At 37.1% G+C, this 18,273-nt stretch overlaps 2 protein-coding genes across 14 annotated transcripts in view; both read left to right on the top strand.

The window, feature by feature from the left end:
- LOC131075033 (glycerol-3-phosphate acyltransferase 9) overlaps positions 1-18,273 on the top strand; it is a 337,473-nt gene that overhangs the window by 117,754 nt on the left and 201,446 nt on the right. For all 13 annotated transcript variants that reach the window (XR_009113163.2, XM_058011874.2, XM_058011882.2 and 10 more), the window contains exon 5: positions 9,790-9,889. Coding sequence is in view for 12 of the 13 variants with exons in the window: in XM_058011874.2 (XP_057867857.2) it covers positions 9,790-9,889 (100 nt within the window). In the remaining variant the exon portion in view is untranslated. The remainder of the gene's footprint in view (positions 1-9,789; positions 9,890-18,273) is intronic.
- On the top strand, positions 2,307-5,104 carry LOC131054515 (uncharacterized). The gene is made up of 3 exons (XM_057989045.2): positions 2,307-3,488; positions 3,604-4,302; positions 4,394-5,104. The coding sequence occupies exons 1-3, from the start codon at positions 2,346-2,348 to the stop codon at positions 4,772-4,774; spliced, it is 2,223 nt and encodes a 740-aa protein (XP_057845028.2). The 5' UTR covers positions 2,307-2,345; the 3' UTR covers positions 4,775-5,104.

Genomic DNA, 18,273 nt, shown 5'->3' with positions numbered 1-18,273 from the left:
GCTGATGTAAAAATCTGGAATTTTCAGCTGTATATTCCCTATGTTATGTCCAGTTTTTTTGAGTTGAAATAATTATTGCAATATCTTCTATTTTGCTGCATTATATTGCTGTATCAAACATTGTAAATATATCAAAAAACATAAAATCCAAATCAAAGACACGAAAATTAGAAAAGTAAATATCCTATCAGGGGTGGGATTTTTCTCCAACATCTCTATTATAAGATAGTCTTTTATGTTGAGTATTTCTTGCAGGTGGATGCTGGTATCATTGCCCATCCTCATAGTAATTATTTCCAGTGTCATTGGACACATGCCTCTAGTATCCTTTTTGGTCAATTGAGGGTACACTCTCACTGTTTTAACATTGAGACAAAACATCAAATTCTTGGTGGTGATAGCATTTGTTTCCTTTGTGCTCTCCAAGAGATGGAATTTGAAAAGCACTTTATATTTAGATGTTGGATGCCCTATCTACTATGAGATTCATGGGACATATTATTGAATAAATAGAGAATATAAAGGATTGCTTACCTTTTGTAAATGTTCTTTATTGGAGGTGTTTGGGTTTGTACAATTGTAAAACAATTATTCTTGAGCATCAGACATTGTAGGAGTCAGCTAGGACTAGTAGATTGATCATCTTCATTGTTTCTACTTCAGTTATTGGGCACCTAAGCAACCACTGAACACTATAGCTGCTTGCATGGATGTTGATGAATTAGTATCACCAAATCTTCATCATAGACAAATAATTAATGGGGCTCCTTATTTACCATCTCTTGTTAGACATGGTGGATCCACTATTCTTTTTCCTAGAATGTCAACAAGACTGCCCATGGTATAGGGGAGCTAGCTAGTCACACAACCAAATTTCTATATATTTTTGAGATATCAACGTTGTGTGCTAGGAGAGTTTGTGATAGATGTTGTGTTCTCCTTATTAGGATTTCCTTGTTAGACTTGTTTAGCCTAGTTTAGTTGGCATGAGTTTTCCACAATCCATGTAGTATTCAAAAGATTGCTTTTGGAATCAACAGTTTATGTTTTTATATTGATGTTTTGGATCACACTCAGCAATCCATGATTGGGAAGAGGAGAGTGATGGAGAGGATAGCAGACATAGTCTTAAGAAGAGGCAAGGGGTAGGGACAAATAAGATGATTATTAAAATAATATTGCAATATTGATATAAGGGTCATCTTAGTCATTTACTTAGTATTTAGAAACTTCCTTTCACATCTTTTCTCTTTAGTTAGTTTTAGAAAGTTTCCTTTCTATCATTCGTGTTTCTATTTTCAATCGTTTCCTTTATGGAAATATCCTAAGTTACCGGTACTTCAGGTTTTGCCCCCGAATCCGGATACGATACGTATCGGATTCGGATTCGCCTCGGAATCCCTGTGGATTCGGACAGGGTACTGATTTTTGCCTCCTGAAACGCATCCGTTTTTGGAGTCCCGATTCCAGACGCATCCGGTGTAGACGTGGCGATTCCATAAGGTTTTTTTGACGAATCCGCATCGGACACAAATTTCGAGGGTTTTTTTACGGGTCGAATCATGTCTTTTCACGTTTTAAACCTAAAGCAAAGCTAAAATTAAAAAACGCGAAATCATTATTCCACGCGAAACAGTGAGAGGAAAATCGAAAAATGCAGGTTTGAGAGGAGGCGCAACGACAGAGGTGAGAGGAGGCGCTAGGGCAGGAGGCGCAACGGAGGCGCGACGGCACAGAGGCTTCGACGGAGGCGCTCGGGCAGGAGGCGCAACGGAGGCGCGACGACGGCACAGAGGCGCGACGCCACAAAGGCACGACGGAGGCACGAGGACGGCACAGAGAGGCGAGACGGGAGGTGCCAGGCAGGAGGGCGACGGCTGACAACCAGCGCAGGTTTTAAATTTTAAATTTTTTTTAAGTTTGTTAAAATAATGATCATAGTTTGTTAAAAAATTAAATTTTATTATAGTTTTTAAAAAAATTTATTAGTTTGTAAAATTTTATTATAGTTTTTAAAAAAATTTATTAGTTTGTAAAATTTTATTATAGTTTATTTAATAATTTATATAAAATTTAAAAATTAAATTTAATAATTTATTTAAAATGAAAGTAATTAAATTTTAATTTTTAATTACACAAATTATTATAAACTATAGTTTGTTTAATAAACTATTAAACAAACTATAGTCTATAATAATTTGTGTAATTAAAAATTAAAATTTAATTACTTTCATTTTAAATAAATTATTAAATTTAATTTTATATATTTAACATTTAGAATCTATTGTTTACTATTAATTTATTAAATATTAATAATTATTTTTTAATTTGTTGTAGAAATCATAATGGCAACGACTACTAGCTCTACTCCTCAACGGACTTTCAAAACTGACCCAAATTCACCTTTATGGAAATATGTCAAAATAATAGACCAAGTAAAAGGTGGTGGAACATTTTTATGGATATGCAACTTCTGTAGTACGAAAAAAACTAGCTCCTACAGTCGTGTCAAAGCCCATTTTTGTGCCATTCCCCAACAAGGAATCAAACCATGTCTAGGAAAGAATGGAAATGGGATGTCACCTCAAGAAATAGCAGGATATATTAGAGAGCAAGAGGAAGCAGATGCAAGAGTTGGTCGTGCCTCAAACCATCCTTTGTTGACAGGAAGAGGAAGTAAATCAAAGAGGCCCCCTACTTCTCCATCTTATAGCGATTTTCCTGATATCGTGGTAGAGAGCCACCCATTCTTGGACCCAATTAGTGAAGAACCTGTTATTGTGAAGAGAAGCAAGGGACCATTAGAGAGAGCATTTAAGAATGATGCTAGAGAGATTGCAGATCAATCCGTTGGAAGATGTCTATATGCAAACGGTTTGTCATTTAATGTGGTACGATCACCATATTGGCAGGATATGTTGAAAAAGGTAAATGAGGCTCCACAAGGGTACACAGGGCCAGGTTATGAGAAGGTGCGTAGCACCTTACTAGCAAAGGAGGTAAAAAACATAGACAATGCATTGGCTCCCATTAGAAATTCATGGAAACAAACAGGGGTGTCCATCATTTCAGATGGATGGAAGGATACCAAAAATCGGCCATTAATTAATGTAATTGCAGTGTGCCCTAAAGGGGCAATGTTTCTGAAAGCTGTGGATTGTGAGGGACAGATGAAGGATGCACAATTTATTGCTAACATCCTTATACAATGCATTCAGGATGTGGGACCTCAAAATGTTGTCCAAGTAATAACGGACAATGCAAAGAATTGTAGAGCTGCAGGTATGTTGATTGAGACACGGTTTGAACACATATTTTGGACACCTTGTGCTGTCCACTCTCTCAACCTCATGCTACAAAAGATAGGCAGGAAAATAGATTGGATCAAACAAATTTATGTTGAGGCTGAAGAGATCCAAATGTTCATCACAAACCATAACATGTCACAGGCCATTTTCAGATCATTTTCACAGTTGGAGTTGCTAAAGGTAATTGAAACACTTCAATTTTTAAAATCTACATTTCACTTTGATGGTTACTTAATTTTTATTTTTTTATCATGTCTTCTTTGTATTCTAATTTTTATTTTTAATTTTTGAATAGGTTGCCGAGACCCGATTTGCATCCAACACAATCGTCTTGAGGCGACTTGTGAAGGTGCGACAGCCACTTGCTAGCATGGTAATTAGTCAAAGTTGGTCCCTATGGAGGCAATCCAATACTGAAAGGGCAGCAAATGTAAAGCGCATGATCCTAGATGACACTTGGTGGGATCGAGTGGAATATCTTTTGAGTTTCACTGAGCCCATCATGAGTATGATCCGTTATACTGACATGGATCACCCATGTTTGGGAGAGGTATATGATGGCATTGACTCGATGATTGAGAAAATGAAAGCCATCATCAATGCAAAAGAGCAAGATCCCGAAGAAACTTTCTTCAAAGAGGTTCAATCAATTTGTGTTGAGCGGTGGAACAAAATGACCACCCCACTACATCTTCTTGCATTTGCATTGACTCCCAAATTTTATAGTGATGAAATGCTTGCTAAGCCATCAAGGGTACCACCATATAGAGATTCAGAAGTCAGTGAAGGGTGTAGGACAGCACTTACTAAACTCTTCCCAGATTCTGAAATGGAGGATTTAATGACAAGTGAGTTTGCTGATTTTGTAGCCTCCAATGGTCAAAGTGTTTCCGCTCTCCGTGACAAGTATAAAAAGGATTCTCATGCTTGGTGGTACCTCAATGGCCATACATCACCAAACCTTCAAACTCTTGCAATCAAAGTTTTATCGCAAGTAAGTTTCATAATTTTTATTGCTCTCTAAATTTAGATTTTTTACTATTTTATAATTGTCACCCTCTCACTTTGTGTCAATTATTCAATAGGTTGCTAGTTCCTCTTCATCTGAGCGAAATTGGAGCACATACTCCTTTATCCACTCAGTGAAACGCAACCGACTGGCAGCAAGTAAGGCAGAAGAGCTCGTTTATGTGCATTCAAACTTGCGCCTTCTTACTCATAAACAAAATGAGTATAAGGATGGGAGCACAAAGTTTTGGGATGTAGATCCAGAGCGAATTGATTTGGATTTTTCAGCTGCCACACAATCTTTACTTTCTGGGGAGTCTGATAGCCAATGTGCTGCTAGTGCAAGTGGTAGTGAGGCTGCATGTGGTTCCAGTACTCTACCTACATCATCTAATGTCAATGATGATGTTGATCTTGATCTTCCTAGTGACCCATATGATGCTATTGCTGATTATTAGTTGTGTCATTTTATTGTTGAACGGTTGAGCCAGTGAACAATGAATTCGATATCTATCATAACATTCAAAGTTTGTAATTTTGTTATAGACTTATAGTTATATCAATATGAATCGTATATGATAGTTCCAAGTTTTGTTTAGCATATGGATGATATGTGGGATTCTAAATTTAATTTTTGTTTCTACTTATTAGAGTGTATATATGTATATATTTATGATTTTTACCTTTTTTTGTACGGACGTACCCATACGTACCCAGGCCCCCCCTAAAAAAAATGCCGTACCAGCGTACCGTACCCACGTACCCGTACCCGTACCCGTACCCGTACCCGTACCGGCAACTTAGGAAATATCCTCTTGTAATCTCCTGTTAAGGAGCTTTCATCTCCTTTTGTGATAATCTAATAATCAATTATCATTTCATGGTATTAAAGTGGGGAAAGATCTTTTGATGGATTTTAAAAAAAAACTCGTGGTTACCTGGAATTTATTTCCAGAAGTTTTGTACAATTTTTTAATGAAAAATCGCGATGGTGTTGTTACCTAGAAGTTTTTTAGTGGTTTTGATGATTTTTTAAATAAAATCTTGGTTTTTTCTTGATTTTTTTGTGAGAAATTGTCAGAAGGGTTTTCTGATCGATTTTTTCAGGGAAAAAAATCAAGGGGTTTGTTGAAGATTTTCAAAGGCTTTAAGGGTTTTTGGCTGTCTTTCTGTTCATGGGCTCTTTGTCTACCAGAGGGTTTTCTAACTTTTTTCCACAAAAAATCATGAAGGGTATTGCTATTTTTTGGGTTTTCTGATTTTTTTTCCACAAAAAATCATAAAAGGGTTTTGCATGATTTTTTCCATAAAAATCAGGAGAGTTTTGCATATTTTTTCCTAAAAATTGTGGTCATGGTGTTTTACCGTTTTTTACAAAACGAAGGTTTTTGCTGATTTTTAACAATGTTGATTTTAGGATTGCATCAAAGGGTTTGACGATTTTTTCCACAAAACCATGGTTTCTTGCAGCTTGTTTTTGGGTTGCACCTAGGGTTTCTAGGGTGAATGGTGTTCTGGAAAAGTTTTTGACAAGTTTTTTTTACAAAATTGTGAGTTTGTTTCATTTGACATTTTTTTGTCAAAAATGTGTTCTTTCAGACCTATGAAGTTTTCGAGCAGCTGATCTTGGTTTATGTATATTTGAATAGCGGGAGGGATACTTTGTTACCCAACATCATGTTGGAAGGATTGTGGTAAACTTTGTCATATCCAAAAGTTTTGTAGAATTAGGGAGGGTCTTAGTAGGCTCATGTCGCAGAGCGTTTTGAGGAGAAGGGGCAGCCTTCTATGCATTTGTGGCCAAATGTCTTGCAAATAATGTCACATCTTCTGTAGGGTAGTTAGTAAGATGACCATTAAGGGAGGGTATAAAAATAATATTGTAATATTGATATAATGGTCATCTTAGTTATTTAGTTAGTATTTAGAAACTTCCTTTCAGGTCTTTTGTCTTTAGTTAGTTTTAGAGAGTTAACTTTCTTTCTTTCGTGTTTCTATTCTTGATCGTTTTTTGTTATGGAAAGATCCTCTTGTAATCTCTATTTAAGGAGCTTTCATCTTCTTTTGTAATTTTGGTATAATCAATTATCATTTCAAGGATGAGGGGGTGAAGATAGAGAAGGGATAAGACGAGAAGGAAAGAGAAACCATATAGGATGAAAGAAAGTAATTCTAAACTTAATATAAATTAATTCAATTGGTTTCTCCTTCACAATTTTAAATGACAATCTTAGCCTTTTTGTTCTACACTTTGATTCTAACTTATATCTTGCACAACCAATTGAGTTCATCATTTTCTTTCTCTTCATGACCAATTTATATGGCATGAGAGTACCTTTTGCATGACTAGTTGTAGTATTTTTTAATTTTTTTATATCTAATGTTATTCACACTAATATGTCTTGATGCATGTGTAGGGGCAACTTTCAAGTTTCACCACCAATGGATAGACTTTTGTATTTTTGCTAGTCCTTATTGTGTAGTTTGGTTTTGGTGCCTTTTTTCGTTAGGCTCCCACATATTATTTTTGTTAGTTCTTATTGTGTGGTTTGGTTCTAGTGCCTTTTTGTTGGGCTGTAATTAGATGTACTTTTTGAGACCTGCTAACCTACTTTGGTTACTTTGGACATCAATGTAATTTCTTTCTTTCTTTCTTACACCAAGAATCCAATATATTCTCTTGTTGTGGATGAACCGAATATTCTAACGCATCTTACATTTGCATTTTTACTTTCCCATGCTTACTGAGGTGTAAATACTTGAATTCTTTCAGAGGAATTTTGGAGAGCATACAAGTACTAGTTATAATTTCTTGTGCCTAGGATATACTCAGAATTTCCTTTTTTTCAACATGTTGCTCACCATTTTCATATCCATTTGGTTCTCTTTCAACTATGCTATTTTGTTGATGTGCATATAAGACATGAACAGTCTACATAGCTCCTATAGTTTGCAAAAATGGACAAACTTCCAAGAGACTAATTCAGCTCTATTGTCATTTTGAAATTCTTTTTCCTACTACTGGCTTCATATTCAATAGGTAGACCCACAATTTTGTATTACCATCATTAGTAAACTTCATCATAAGGCTATCAGATCTGCAACACTTTTATAGTGGGATGCCTAAAGATTTCACTTAAGACCTTAGCATTTAACAAATAAGTAAACAAGTTTTTCACATTGCAATTGCTAGTCGTGTGGCACAATTGTACTCTTAGACCTTAGATCTTCCATAACACAACATGGCACACTCAATACGGCACCAGGTCAACACTCAAGCATGACTGCAAAAGTATAAGACTTGTTGGATGCATGACAATAACCCCACTGTGACATTTTGAGGAGCTAGTTTCTATCTCTGATGATTAGATCCAAGAGCATGATCTCCATCACTTCCGCGTGGTAAGAATAGGATGAGAGTGGTACATTGTTCCATTCCCTTCAACCAAACAAGACATAACTCACATTCACAAAGAAGTGGTAGTGACATCCCAACCTTTGGGTGTTATGATATTTCTTATAAATAATTCCAAAAAATTGTAAATAAGAAAGGTGGCCTCCAATAATTAGACAATAACGTATGAATTCAATATTATTTGGGAGCAACCTCTAATTCCAAAAAATTGTAAATAAGAAAGGTGGCCTCCAATAATTAGACAATAACGTATGAATTCAATATTATTTGGGAGCAACCTCTCCACCTTATTTGCAAAAAATTGTAAATAAGCAAGTGTGGAGCTCAAAGTAGAGGAGGTAAGTAGAGAGAGAGAGAGAGAGAGAGAGAGAGAGAGAGAGAGAGAGAGAGAGAGAGAGAGAGATGCACAAGTGAATCAATGATTTTCAAAAGATTTTTCCTTTGCCTTTTGTCTTCAAAAATTTCTAAATCCTATTGGGACTTTCCCTCATAGAGATGCACAAGTGAATCAATGATTTTCAAAAGATTTTTCCTTTTCCTTTTGTCTTCAAAAATCCCTAAACCCTATTGGGGCTTTCCTTCACATTTACACACAATTAGTAATTTCAATCTAGGCATTTGCATTTAGATATTTCACTTAATATATTTTCTCTTAAAATAACAAAATGTCTTTATACCTTCTCGCTAATAACTTTTTAATAGCTTATGTATAAGGTATTTTCATTTCAAATAATTTAATGAATGCTATTTGAATTAATCTATTAAATTCTTTAAATCTCTTTTCAACATGCAATAATAAAAATGCATAAGACCTTTTACAAAGGCATATAAATAGATTCTTTCAACTTAACCATCATGTCCATTTTGCAAACAAACTAAGTATTGCAGAAACCAATTAAATTCATGAACACCAAACTAACCACATGCAAAGTAACTAACTAAACACACACAAAGTAACCACATGCTTTACGGGTTTAATCACAACACAAAGATTTAGAATTGACATCAATTTGGATCTTGGTTTCATGTGGTTAAACAAAGACTCACCTCATAAGTCAAATTGGGTGAGATGGGAAAAAGCAGCCAAAATATTCACCTAAGTTGAATAGTCTCCAGTTAACCACCAATCGGGAAAACCTGTGCCTGCACATTTAGTTCAAACATTAGGTATATTTGCACAATACAGACATAGCCAAAGCACAACATGAAATATCCAACGTGATAGACTCCAATAAAGAAAAATAACATCAAACTGGAACAGAACTAAATCACAGTTAATTATAAAGCATGTCATAAATCTATAATCCTGAATTAGGTACTATAATCACAAATCGACATTTCAATATATATGGTGAAAACAGTAAAGCAAAAACACTGCTTGAGTTCAAACATACAAAACCACAACATATGCATCCCATAATACAGTGTTGGACATGTTGATGGCAATACAAAACATCATCAACAATAAAGTATCATAATCCAAACCCATAACCAAGTAGTCAAGTAAGGTACCAACACTTCGGGCCTTACATAGTGTCTTCGTCAATTGCCTTTTGGAATTGTTATCTGCCTCCTAAGTAGCAGCTAAGTGATAACTACCAACTCATGACCAACTAAATCATGGCAATTAACAACTATCATAACCATGCGCAGACAGTGCATATAATAAGGTTTTGGTCAACTATGACCATTACCTATATGTTATTGAAAAATAAGTAAATGGATTATGGCCGAAGATGGAACATTATTCTTTTTCTACTAAATTACTTAAACTATGTTATCTTCTGAGACAATTATTTAATGTTTTACTGTTGTATGTGGAATCTGTGCTATTACTGACAGCAATTTGCTTATTGTCAACAATTGGTAGGTGAAGCCTCATTTGAAAATAATTTTCTATTATAGTTTCTTTCCATTGTTATTTTCTCAACAAGTGTTTCTATTTGATATCTACATAGAATAATATATTTGCCACGGAATTATTGATTCGAATGATTGAATTTTGAATCATTTGTTTCTTGGTATTATTTTTACTCTTACAAAGTTCTAAATGTGCAGGGTCGTGCTCTTGGCAGCAGGATGGGTGATATTCCTTTCATTATTTATTCCTGTGCATTTTGTTTTGAAAAATGAGAATAAAATTCGGCAACAATTGGAGGTTAGTTGAGCAATTTGTTGAATTATTCATATTCCTCTATGAAGATGATTTCATATAAATATAAGGGCAAATGGTAAGAAAAAATCAAAATGAACTTTTTCTTATTAAGTTGCCTAAATTTTCCTGTTAACATTTAGAATAAATTTACTAAGGAGATTCTTTATTGTAGAAATAAACACTATTCCTAGAAAGGGGATTTTTGGAGAACATATATCGTAATAACCATCCTCCAAGAAAAAAAGGTATAAACATTAGAAAAGTGTAGACGTGGGCATTTGATTTATTTGTTATAGTTTTTCTGTTCATGTTGTTTCTAGAATGAGTGAACATAGAAAAGATATAATTGCTGCTTGTTGAAGCTAAACCTGATCTTTTAGCTTGAATTGGCTGCATTGGAAAGAAGTGTCATTATAGCCATTGAAGTTTTTTATTGTTGTGATCTTCTATGATTTTTGTATTGTTCTGTGATGCAATTCCTTTTGGCTTCCCTTGCTTACAACCTATAAACATTTATTTTTTGTGGAAAACTTTAATTTCCACCATCTTCACAGATTGCCTCTTTGGGGCATTAATCATCTTCATGGTCAATTGGACCACACTCGATGGATAACTTTATAAGTGAGTTGGGGTTTGGGATATTGTTTTTGCAAAAGTGTCACCATTTAATACATTTTTTACATTGTATGGCAGATATGCCCTTTTAACCTCCCATTTGTGCTCTTTTTGGAAAATGATTACAACTACTGTCATTTGTTGATCTTTGATTTCTTTGGTTCCAGTATCTTCTACTTAATGGTGTCGGCTGTTTCATTGTACAATGCATGCATTATTAATTTTATGAAAGTGATAAAGTCTTGATCTTTCTTATTGGGTCAATATTACAACCTGTAATGTCCCCGGTTTGAAATATAATTTAATGATAAGTAGGATATATTTTCCACAACAAGTCAAATTATGATATTGCTATCAGGGTTGAACTGTGTAGTTTTCAAGTCAAACTCATTGACCCATGTTTCATGAGTAGTGGTTCACAAGAACCCATCTTTCATGAGAATGAATGGTCCACTTAGCACTCATTATCAGATACATTATTAGTTTTCTGTTCCTGAGAAATGAAACTGGTACTCTCTCTGAAAGGAAAAAACATTATAAAGAGCAATTTCTTCTTTTATCTAGATAAGTACATGAGAATGTGGAATGCAACATGCACCTATCAGCTTTGTTTTCCATATGTACCTCAGAATATCCTTTATTTCTATGCTGGCCTTTATATAGAAATTTGATTAGATTCAGACTTCTTGATCAGATATTATAATTTCTTATTTGGTTTTTGCAGAGATGCTTAAGATCTCGTACTTGTCTATCTTTATCTATCTCTGTACTCCTCTGGCATAGTTGCACAACCTCCTTAAAAGCATTTGATTTTGAAAGAACACTGATAATCTCAGTGATAAACTTGTTCAGGACAGCTGCTCAATTGAACAAAGCTGTTTTGGTTTGACAGCATCAGAATGCAAGTGCATTGCTGAACAGTCTTTCAGAAGCTCCCCATTATAGGAAAAAAGTTTTCCAGGGTATTCGTTGTTGTAACAAGTTCATCTGCAATCTCTCTCTCTCTCTCTCTCTCTCTCTCACTCACTCACTCACATAGGGGAGGAACTAGGATCTGTGGTCAAAATAGATCAGAAGCAATGCGAAGGAGAAGACAGAACCTTTGCAAGAATCTGTGTGGAACTTGATATGGTTGATGGGCAGTGGGAGGAATTGGAAATCATTTCCGAGTTTGGATGTTGGAAGCAGAAAGTGGCAATAGAACAAAGCAAGCCTGTGGAGGAGAGAGCGATGTTTTGATATCCCACCCAATCGAAAAGGAAAAGGTAGCGTTGTAAGGGGCAGACAAGAAGGTGAATTGCAGGATGAAAGAGCTCCAATTAACCAGGATTCAGATCTGGCAGAAAATATATCTAGGAAGGGATTGGAAGAGCTTAGAGAAGTGGTGGTAGGAGCAACAAATCCAAATCTTACCTGAGGTCAGGATTTATAGAGTAGGCTTGCAGAGGTGGCAGCGAAAAACACCAATGGAGATAGGTTGAAAAATGATCGTGATTCTTTAAGATTTGTTTCTATAGGAAAATTGCTGTTTGATCCCCTTAGAAACTCAAAAGGCGAAGGATTGAAGGGGGGAGAGGATAGCAGATGCATGATTTTGTTTGAAGGGGAAGATCTAGGAAGTGAAGATTGGAGGAAGGATATTGAAGGCCGAGGTGAAGGGAGCCTAGCAGTTGAGAGGAAGATCTTTGATAAGCTGAAACAAAAATTAATAGAGAAGTGATTGAATTAGTTGAAGATCTATTTGTAACACGTGATCTACAATGCCTCAATTTGAGAGAAAAGAACATTGAGGTGGATCTTACAGATGATGAGGAATGTTTGAATTTGACGGAGGCTAGGGAAGGTGATGCTAAACAGATTACCTTGCCAAACCAAGATTCTGGAAAAAGGGAAAGTACTATTACAAATGTTAAGAAATTTGAATCAACCAAAAAAGAGCAAAGAAAATCTCTCCAGATTGTGGAGAAAAGAAGACATGTAGGAAGCCTCTTCAGGAGAAACACAAGGCATATGGTGATGTGGAGGGCTTGTTTAAATAACTAGACTTCTAAGATCAGTGAAGGGAATCACCTTTCTCGAGGAGCCATGAGGCTCTTATCATGGAATGTTATGCCCCTAACAAACAACTGTTGGCTAAGCGCCAATTGGAGACAGTTGAATTGGACATAGTAATGCTTCAAGAGACTAAATTAGGTAATGTACAGTGGGATCGTTTCAAGGAAGAACTCAAATTTTGGGAATGTGAAGGGGTTCCTTCTGATGGAGCGTCAAGAGCCTCGGTGACTTTGTGGAGACCTAAGGCCGTGTTAGTGGAAAAGATTGCTGAATGTAGGCAGTTTTAACTAATTCCAACATTAGTGATTTGTTAAAACAACTCGTAACCAAAACAAACTTGGGCATAAGTGCGAATATGGTAAAAACTCACACTTTCCACTACAGTAAGTCTAACTCTTCTGGCTCAAGATCTTGAATCAAACAAAAGGTACCTCTCATCAACCTTTCATGGTTTTCACACAGGTTTACCACAAACCTAGACATGAACAAGCCCACACTCATCTGTTCACTTCATATGGTTTTTTGGATTACTACTATCTGTTGATGGCGAAAATCGTACTTCTACTCTTTCGATTAACACAAAATAGAATTTTGAGGTAATCCCATTCTCTCTTGCATAAGGAGGCTTCTAGTGCTACTGAAATGATCACAAGAAGGCGACGTCAAGGTTTACACTGGCAGTTCTTGACTGGACAACTCAATGGTTCATGTGTTTTGCTGGTAAACACGAAGGGACTTATGGTTATGGGTAGGATAGGATTCAAAGGTTCTATAGGACATCCCTAAGACTCTACAAATCTTATTCTCATCAGATTTATGTTAAACATGATGCTGTTTGTAAGATATCAACTTCAAATTTATAAAAAAAGGAAAAATAGTAGGGAAGAGAGACTAAACTACTCTAACTAAAACATCATATTTCGGTACATAGACGGAAACTTTAAATTTACCATTTCTGCTTTGGCAACTACACACAAATAGGTAGTACTGGTGCAATCTTCAAGGGAAAATCAGATTTTCAAACTATTAAATACAAGTGCTGAATCCAAAACATACATTCATACAAGCATTTAACAGTCGAACTAAGTTTATGGAAATGTTCAGACTAACCATACAGGGGGATTACGAATTGGTTAATCCTTAATTGTATGAATGTAAAATTTCTATCAAATATCCACCCAAACAAACTATTTGTAAATCAAATGCATAGCAGAAATTTAAATATGGAAGAAGGGAACCATGCACTCATAAGAAACATATACAATTTGAAATTCCATTAATCTTGTAAATATTTCAGCAGAGTTTCAACAACAATTCTAGACTTCTTACAAAATAAGGGAAAACCAGCCCCTTTATATAGAGTTTCAAAACTTGGATGAATGGCCAAGATTAAACTTAACCAAGTGGACTAGATTCATCCAAAAAACATGTCTACCCATGCCTAGTTAATATGGAGTATACCTTTTAACTAACTTAACAACTACCAGCCATAAAGCTAACCCCTAAAAGTGCACTGCACGAAGCTCAATAATAGAAAAGAGTACTTTGGTAGTTGGGGAGAAATAACTAACTTTGGGGATTGCACTTTTGTTATCCCAAAGTAGATATTTTCCCTTTTTACAATAAAAATTCATTTTCCTCCTTCAAGCACTTTTTCCAAATGTCCCGGCATGTAGCTCACTCTTCCCGAACAAGCTCTTGAAATTTCATGCAGACAACCCTTATTTCTTGAAGGGGAGGCATAGGTGGACTATCCATCCGGAAGCTAGTGTCCACACTACGATCTTCTACCTTCCTTACGTGTTGAAGCCAATCAAGTTTGTTGGTCCCATAATCTTGTATAACCGCATGGAACTTGTTGGCACACGTTATGTCATCTTTAGTATATGGAGCTCCATCATTTTTAATTTGGCTTTTCCAGTGCATTCTTATTTCATCGTGTCCCATTTTTGGCCTCCATTCACCAACTAACTTCTTCAGGAGATCTGCGCAATTATTTCCTATATGGAGTAAGGTAGCTTCACTATTCTCCCACCCCTCATCATCCTCATCAATGAGGTCCATGATGTCACTTTTTAGTACCAGAACTCGAAACCAACCCTCAAAGGTGCCAAAATCATGAGGCTCAAAGATCTGCTGCTCTATTCGAATTTGGAATCAAGGAGTGAGTCTAGAATAGTGCCTTCATGACGGGAAGTAGCATATTAATTGATTTCCGTACTGCCTCAATGTTGCGCTTGAGTACTTTGACTATTTTGAAGGTATTCTTTGCATCCTGCTCATGCTCGCAGTAAACCACATCACTAAGTATCTGACTGCCCCATCTTGCTACGTCGTCCATCCATTCTCTGGTTGCCTTAGCTATGTCTCGCACACTCTCAAATTTAGCAGTTGTGTTTTGTGCCAACGGTACAGGAGGGGCATAGGCCTCATTTGTGTGCCGCAGAGGTTTCAACAAGTGATCCATATAATTTTCTGCTTGTTGTGCTCGAGCCTTATACATTTCTCTCTCTGTAGTCATCCTTTCTAGTCGGCTCAGTATTGTCTCCACGAAGTCCTTGAATTCTTCCACCTCCCGCCCTTTAGCCACCTTTCCCATTGGGATTGACATAACATTATAATCAGCCAGTGAGACCTCGACGGATTTGCCTTCTGGTGGAGCAGCAATGTGTATTATTCGGTTTTTCTGAGCATCTTTAGTCACCTTGGAATATGTCCTCGGTTTCTTTTTTCCTTTAGTTTGAGGCTGTCCTATTCGGGAGAAGAGGTCATCTAGGCTTATATTGCCATACGATGGCTTTCCTTTGGGCTCAGGCCTGCAACCAGGTAGGAGGGACAGATTGTCCTGAAGTGACCACTAACTCCCTGTTTTGTTTTGCTGAAGCTATAGCTGACTCACTTTCTACCCTTGGTTGATCAGGTAGGGATAAGGGCTGATTTCCTTTTGCATCACGTTCTTTGTCTACAACTGAGTTCTCCCAACCCCACTCAGCAATTGTCGGTGGACCTCAAGCTCGCTTGTTGGAATCAATGAACACTGAGAGCGGGGGTGAACCAGTGGTCTGTAATTTACAAAGTTACTAAGCTGATTCTTAAACCATCAGATGCATAAGAATGAAAGCAAAGTGCAGAAACATAAACCAATCAACCACAAAACCATTACACCAGAATTTTTACGTGAAACTTGGAAAGGGAAAAACCACGGTGGGATTTGAACCCACAATATTATTATACTTTGATCAGGAGTATGATAATATTACAAAAAGAGGAATGCACTTGCATTCAGGCACACTGCCTAGAGCTCACTGCTCAAATACAAAAGATGGCTACAACCCGGAGGACTCATTGTCCTACAAATGATTATAAAAGATTACAATAGTGTCTGAACTGAAGATTAGAATCTATTAATGCCAAATAGCAGTTCTAGTTAAGCACAATCTGATTGTCTTCCTCTGTTCTGCTACACAGTCATATACCAAAGCACAAAATCTGCATACTGATGCTCATTCGCTCATCACACATCAACTTTCGCACATCCACTACACATATACTATATCATAATGATCATACAAGTCAATCTTATATATCCGGATCAACAAAACAAATCAATTCCCATGTCGGCTTCCAAAAACCTCATAACACGCAACATGAAACGTGTACCAACAAGTCGACTCAATCCGTCCACAAATCCATATGTGGACTTAAATAAGATGATAAAAAGATTCACACATGTCGGTCCAATCTCCTCAAACTTGAAACTAATCACCGAGATCATCCCAAGGATTTCGGATCACACGTTACATCAAAATAGCTCTGTTCTTCCTAAACTATTGGATACAGGACCTTCAATCTCTCTCATGAATCAACACCGGATATCAGGATTATGGAATAATCTGCCTCAAATCTTGAATCATCTGCCTCTATTACTGCAACCAAAATTAGACAACCAAAATCAAGATCTACACACTGTACTCATACTTTGCCGGTTACTGTATTCCACCTTCCAGACTTATGCCTAATGAATAATGCAACTTCCGGTAAGTCAAATCTACATGTACCGCATATGATTTCTGAACTAAGTTGCCATCAATGACAACTCCTAAGCATTTCTCATGCATCAATCTTCCCAGGAAAAGTTTCTCTTGCCAACACTGGTGTCCCTCATCTCTAGGGAGATTTTTGTCCTTGTCCTCCTCTTTGTCCTATTCTCATTCTCTTTAGTGACTTCCTCATTTTTTCCATCACCTTCCTCTTCTTGGTCTTCCTATTCAAGATCCTTTTTATCCTCTTCATTTGGCTGGATTTCTCCCTCTTCCATCTGATCCTCAGGCCCATCTAGATCAATGATTTGTATCCCTGTCTCTTGTACATTAGGCTCTTGACGATCTGCTTTTTCAGCGATATCTGAATCAATTTGCTGCGCGGGAGGGGTGGATTGGCGTTCTACCTCAGTCATGTCTTCTGTTGCATGGGTATCTTCTAGTGAGGTGGCAGCAGACGGCCTCCTTACTGGTAATTTTTCTCGTGCATGGGCCTCAAGCGATTGGCTTTTATTTTTCCTGGATCTCTTGGATGCTCATGACCCTGTATTGGCCTTCACCTTCTTTCGCTTCTTTTCAGGCTTCTTCTCAGCCTCTTCTTCTTCCTCTGGTGCAACACTTGATGCTTCGTCCTCTTTTGATGAGTGAGACTCAAGGCCTCCCATCAGGTTATAGGTGAACTGCATGCCATCATAGGTCAGCTCTTGAATACGCTGATGGAGCCAGGCATCAGTATGTCTCTTGGGACCTTCCATTATGATTCCCAAATCTGTGATTGGGTCTTGAGACCAGTTGATCGATGGTTGGCGATCTTTTATGGCTTCATAGGCCTGATGTTGTATGTGGTCCCCATAGTCAACTAGTTGTTTTGAGACTTGAGTATACTTAAAGATTCTGATTCGATGTAGATTGAGCCTAGAGTACTCTCTCCTACGAACCTCAAATTTATCTGCGTAGCTAGCCCAGTACTCCTTTATGTTCATTTTATGCTTATAGTGGCGACCATAGGCTTTATGTCCTAGTAATGTAGGATCAAAGTTCTTTTTGCAGGAATGCTCTTGTAGGCAATAAGACACCAGCTCATCAATTGATTGCTTAGCCTGTGCAGGAGTTTTGAAGTATACGTTGTTATCCCCTATTGCCATTGGCAATGTGACTTTGGCCATTTTCTTGTCTCTAAGGACTTGCCCAGCTGCATGTGCCTGTCTGGCAACCTCCAGGAGTACCATCTTATCAGTGGGATATCTAGGGAGCCGGTAGAGAGTGCCTTCAAAGCTTGAGATTCTCAAGTAAGAGACTTGAGGAAACTGAATATACCATGTCCCGTACTAACATATCAGTGCGATGGCCTTCTTGGATAACCTTTGCTGTAGTACCTCTTGCATCATCCTAACCATGCGCATGGTGAACGCATCATTCACTCGCTCATATTGTTCTACTGCATAGGCTTTGTTGTTCTTCTCTCTCCGACTTATGTTGTAGAAATACAGGCTTACAGTTGAGGGTAGCAGTCATATACCTTCATTTTATTTGGACCGTTTCCGATGTCACCCAGGTGAATGAACCCCGATAGTCTAGGATGTCTTGCAAACATATACATCATATAAGAGGACATTGTGAAGTACCTCTTCTCTGCAAGTTGAACTAGCTGTGTATGGATGTTGTGACTGATGATTT

Source organism: Cryptomeria japonica, chromosome 11, assembly GCF_030272615.1.
Source record: "Cryptomeria japonica chromosome 11, Sugi_1.0, whole genome shotgun sequence".
In the NCBI taxonomy this organism is placed as follows: domain Eukaryota; kingdom Viridiplantae; phylum Streptophyta; class Pinopsida; order Cupressales; family Cupressaceae; genus Cryptomeria; species Cryptomeria japonica.
This window is presented reverse-complemented; position numbering and strand designations above follow the sequence as displayed.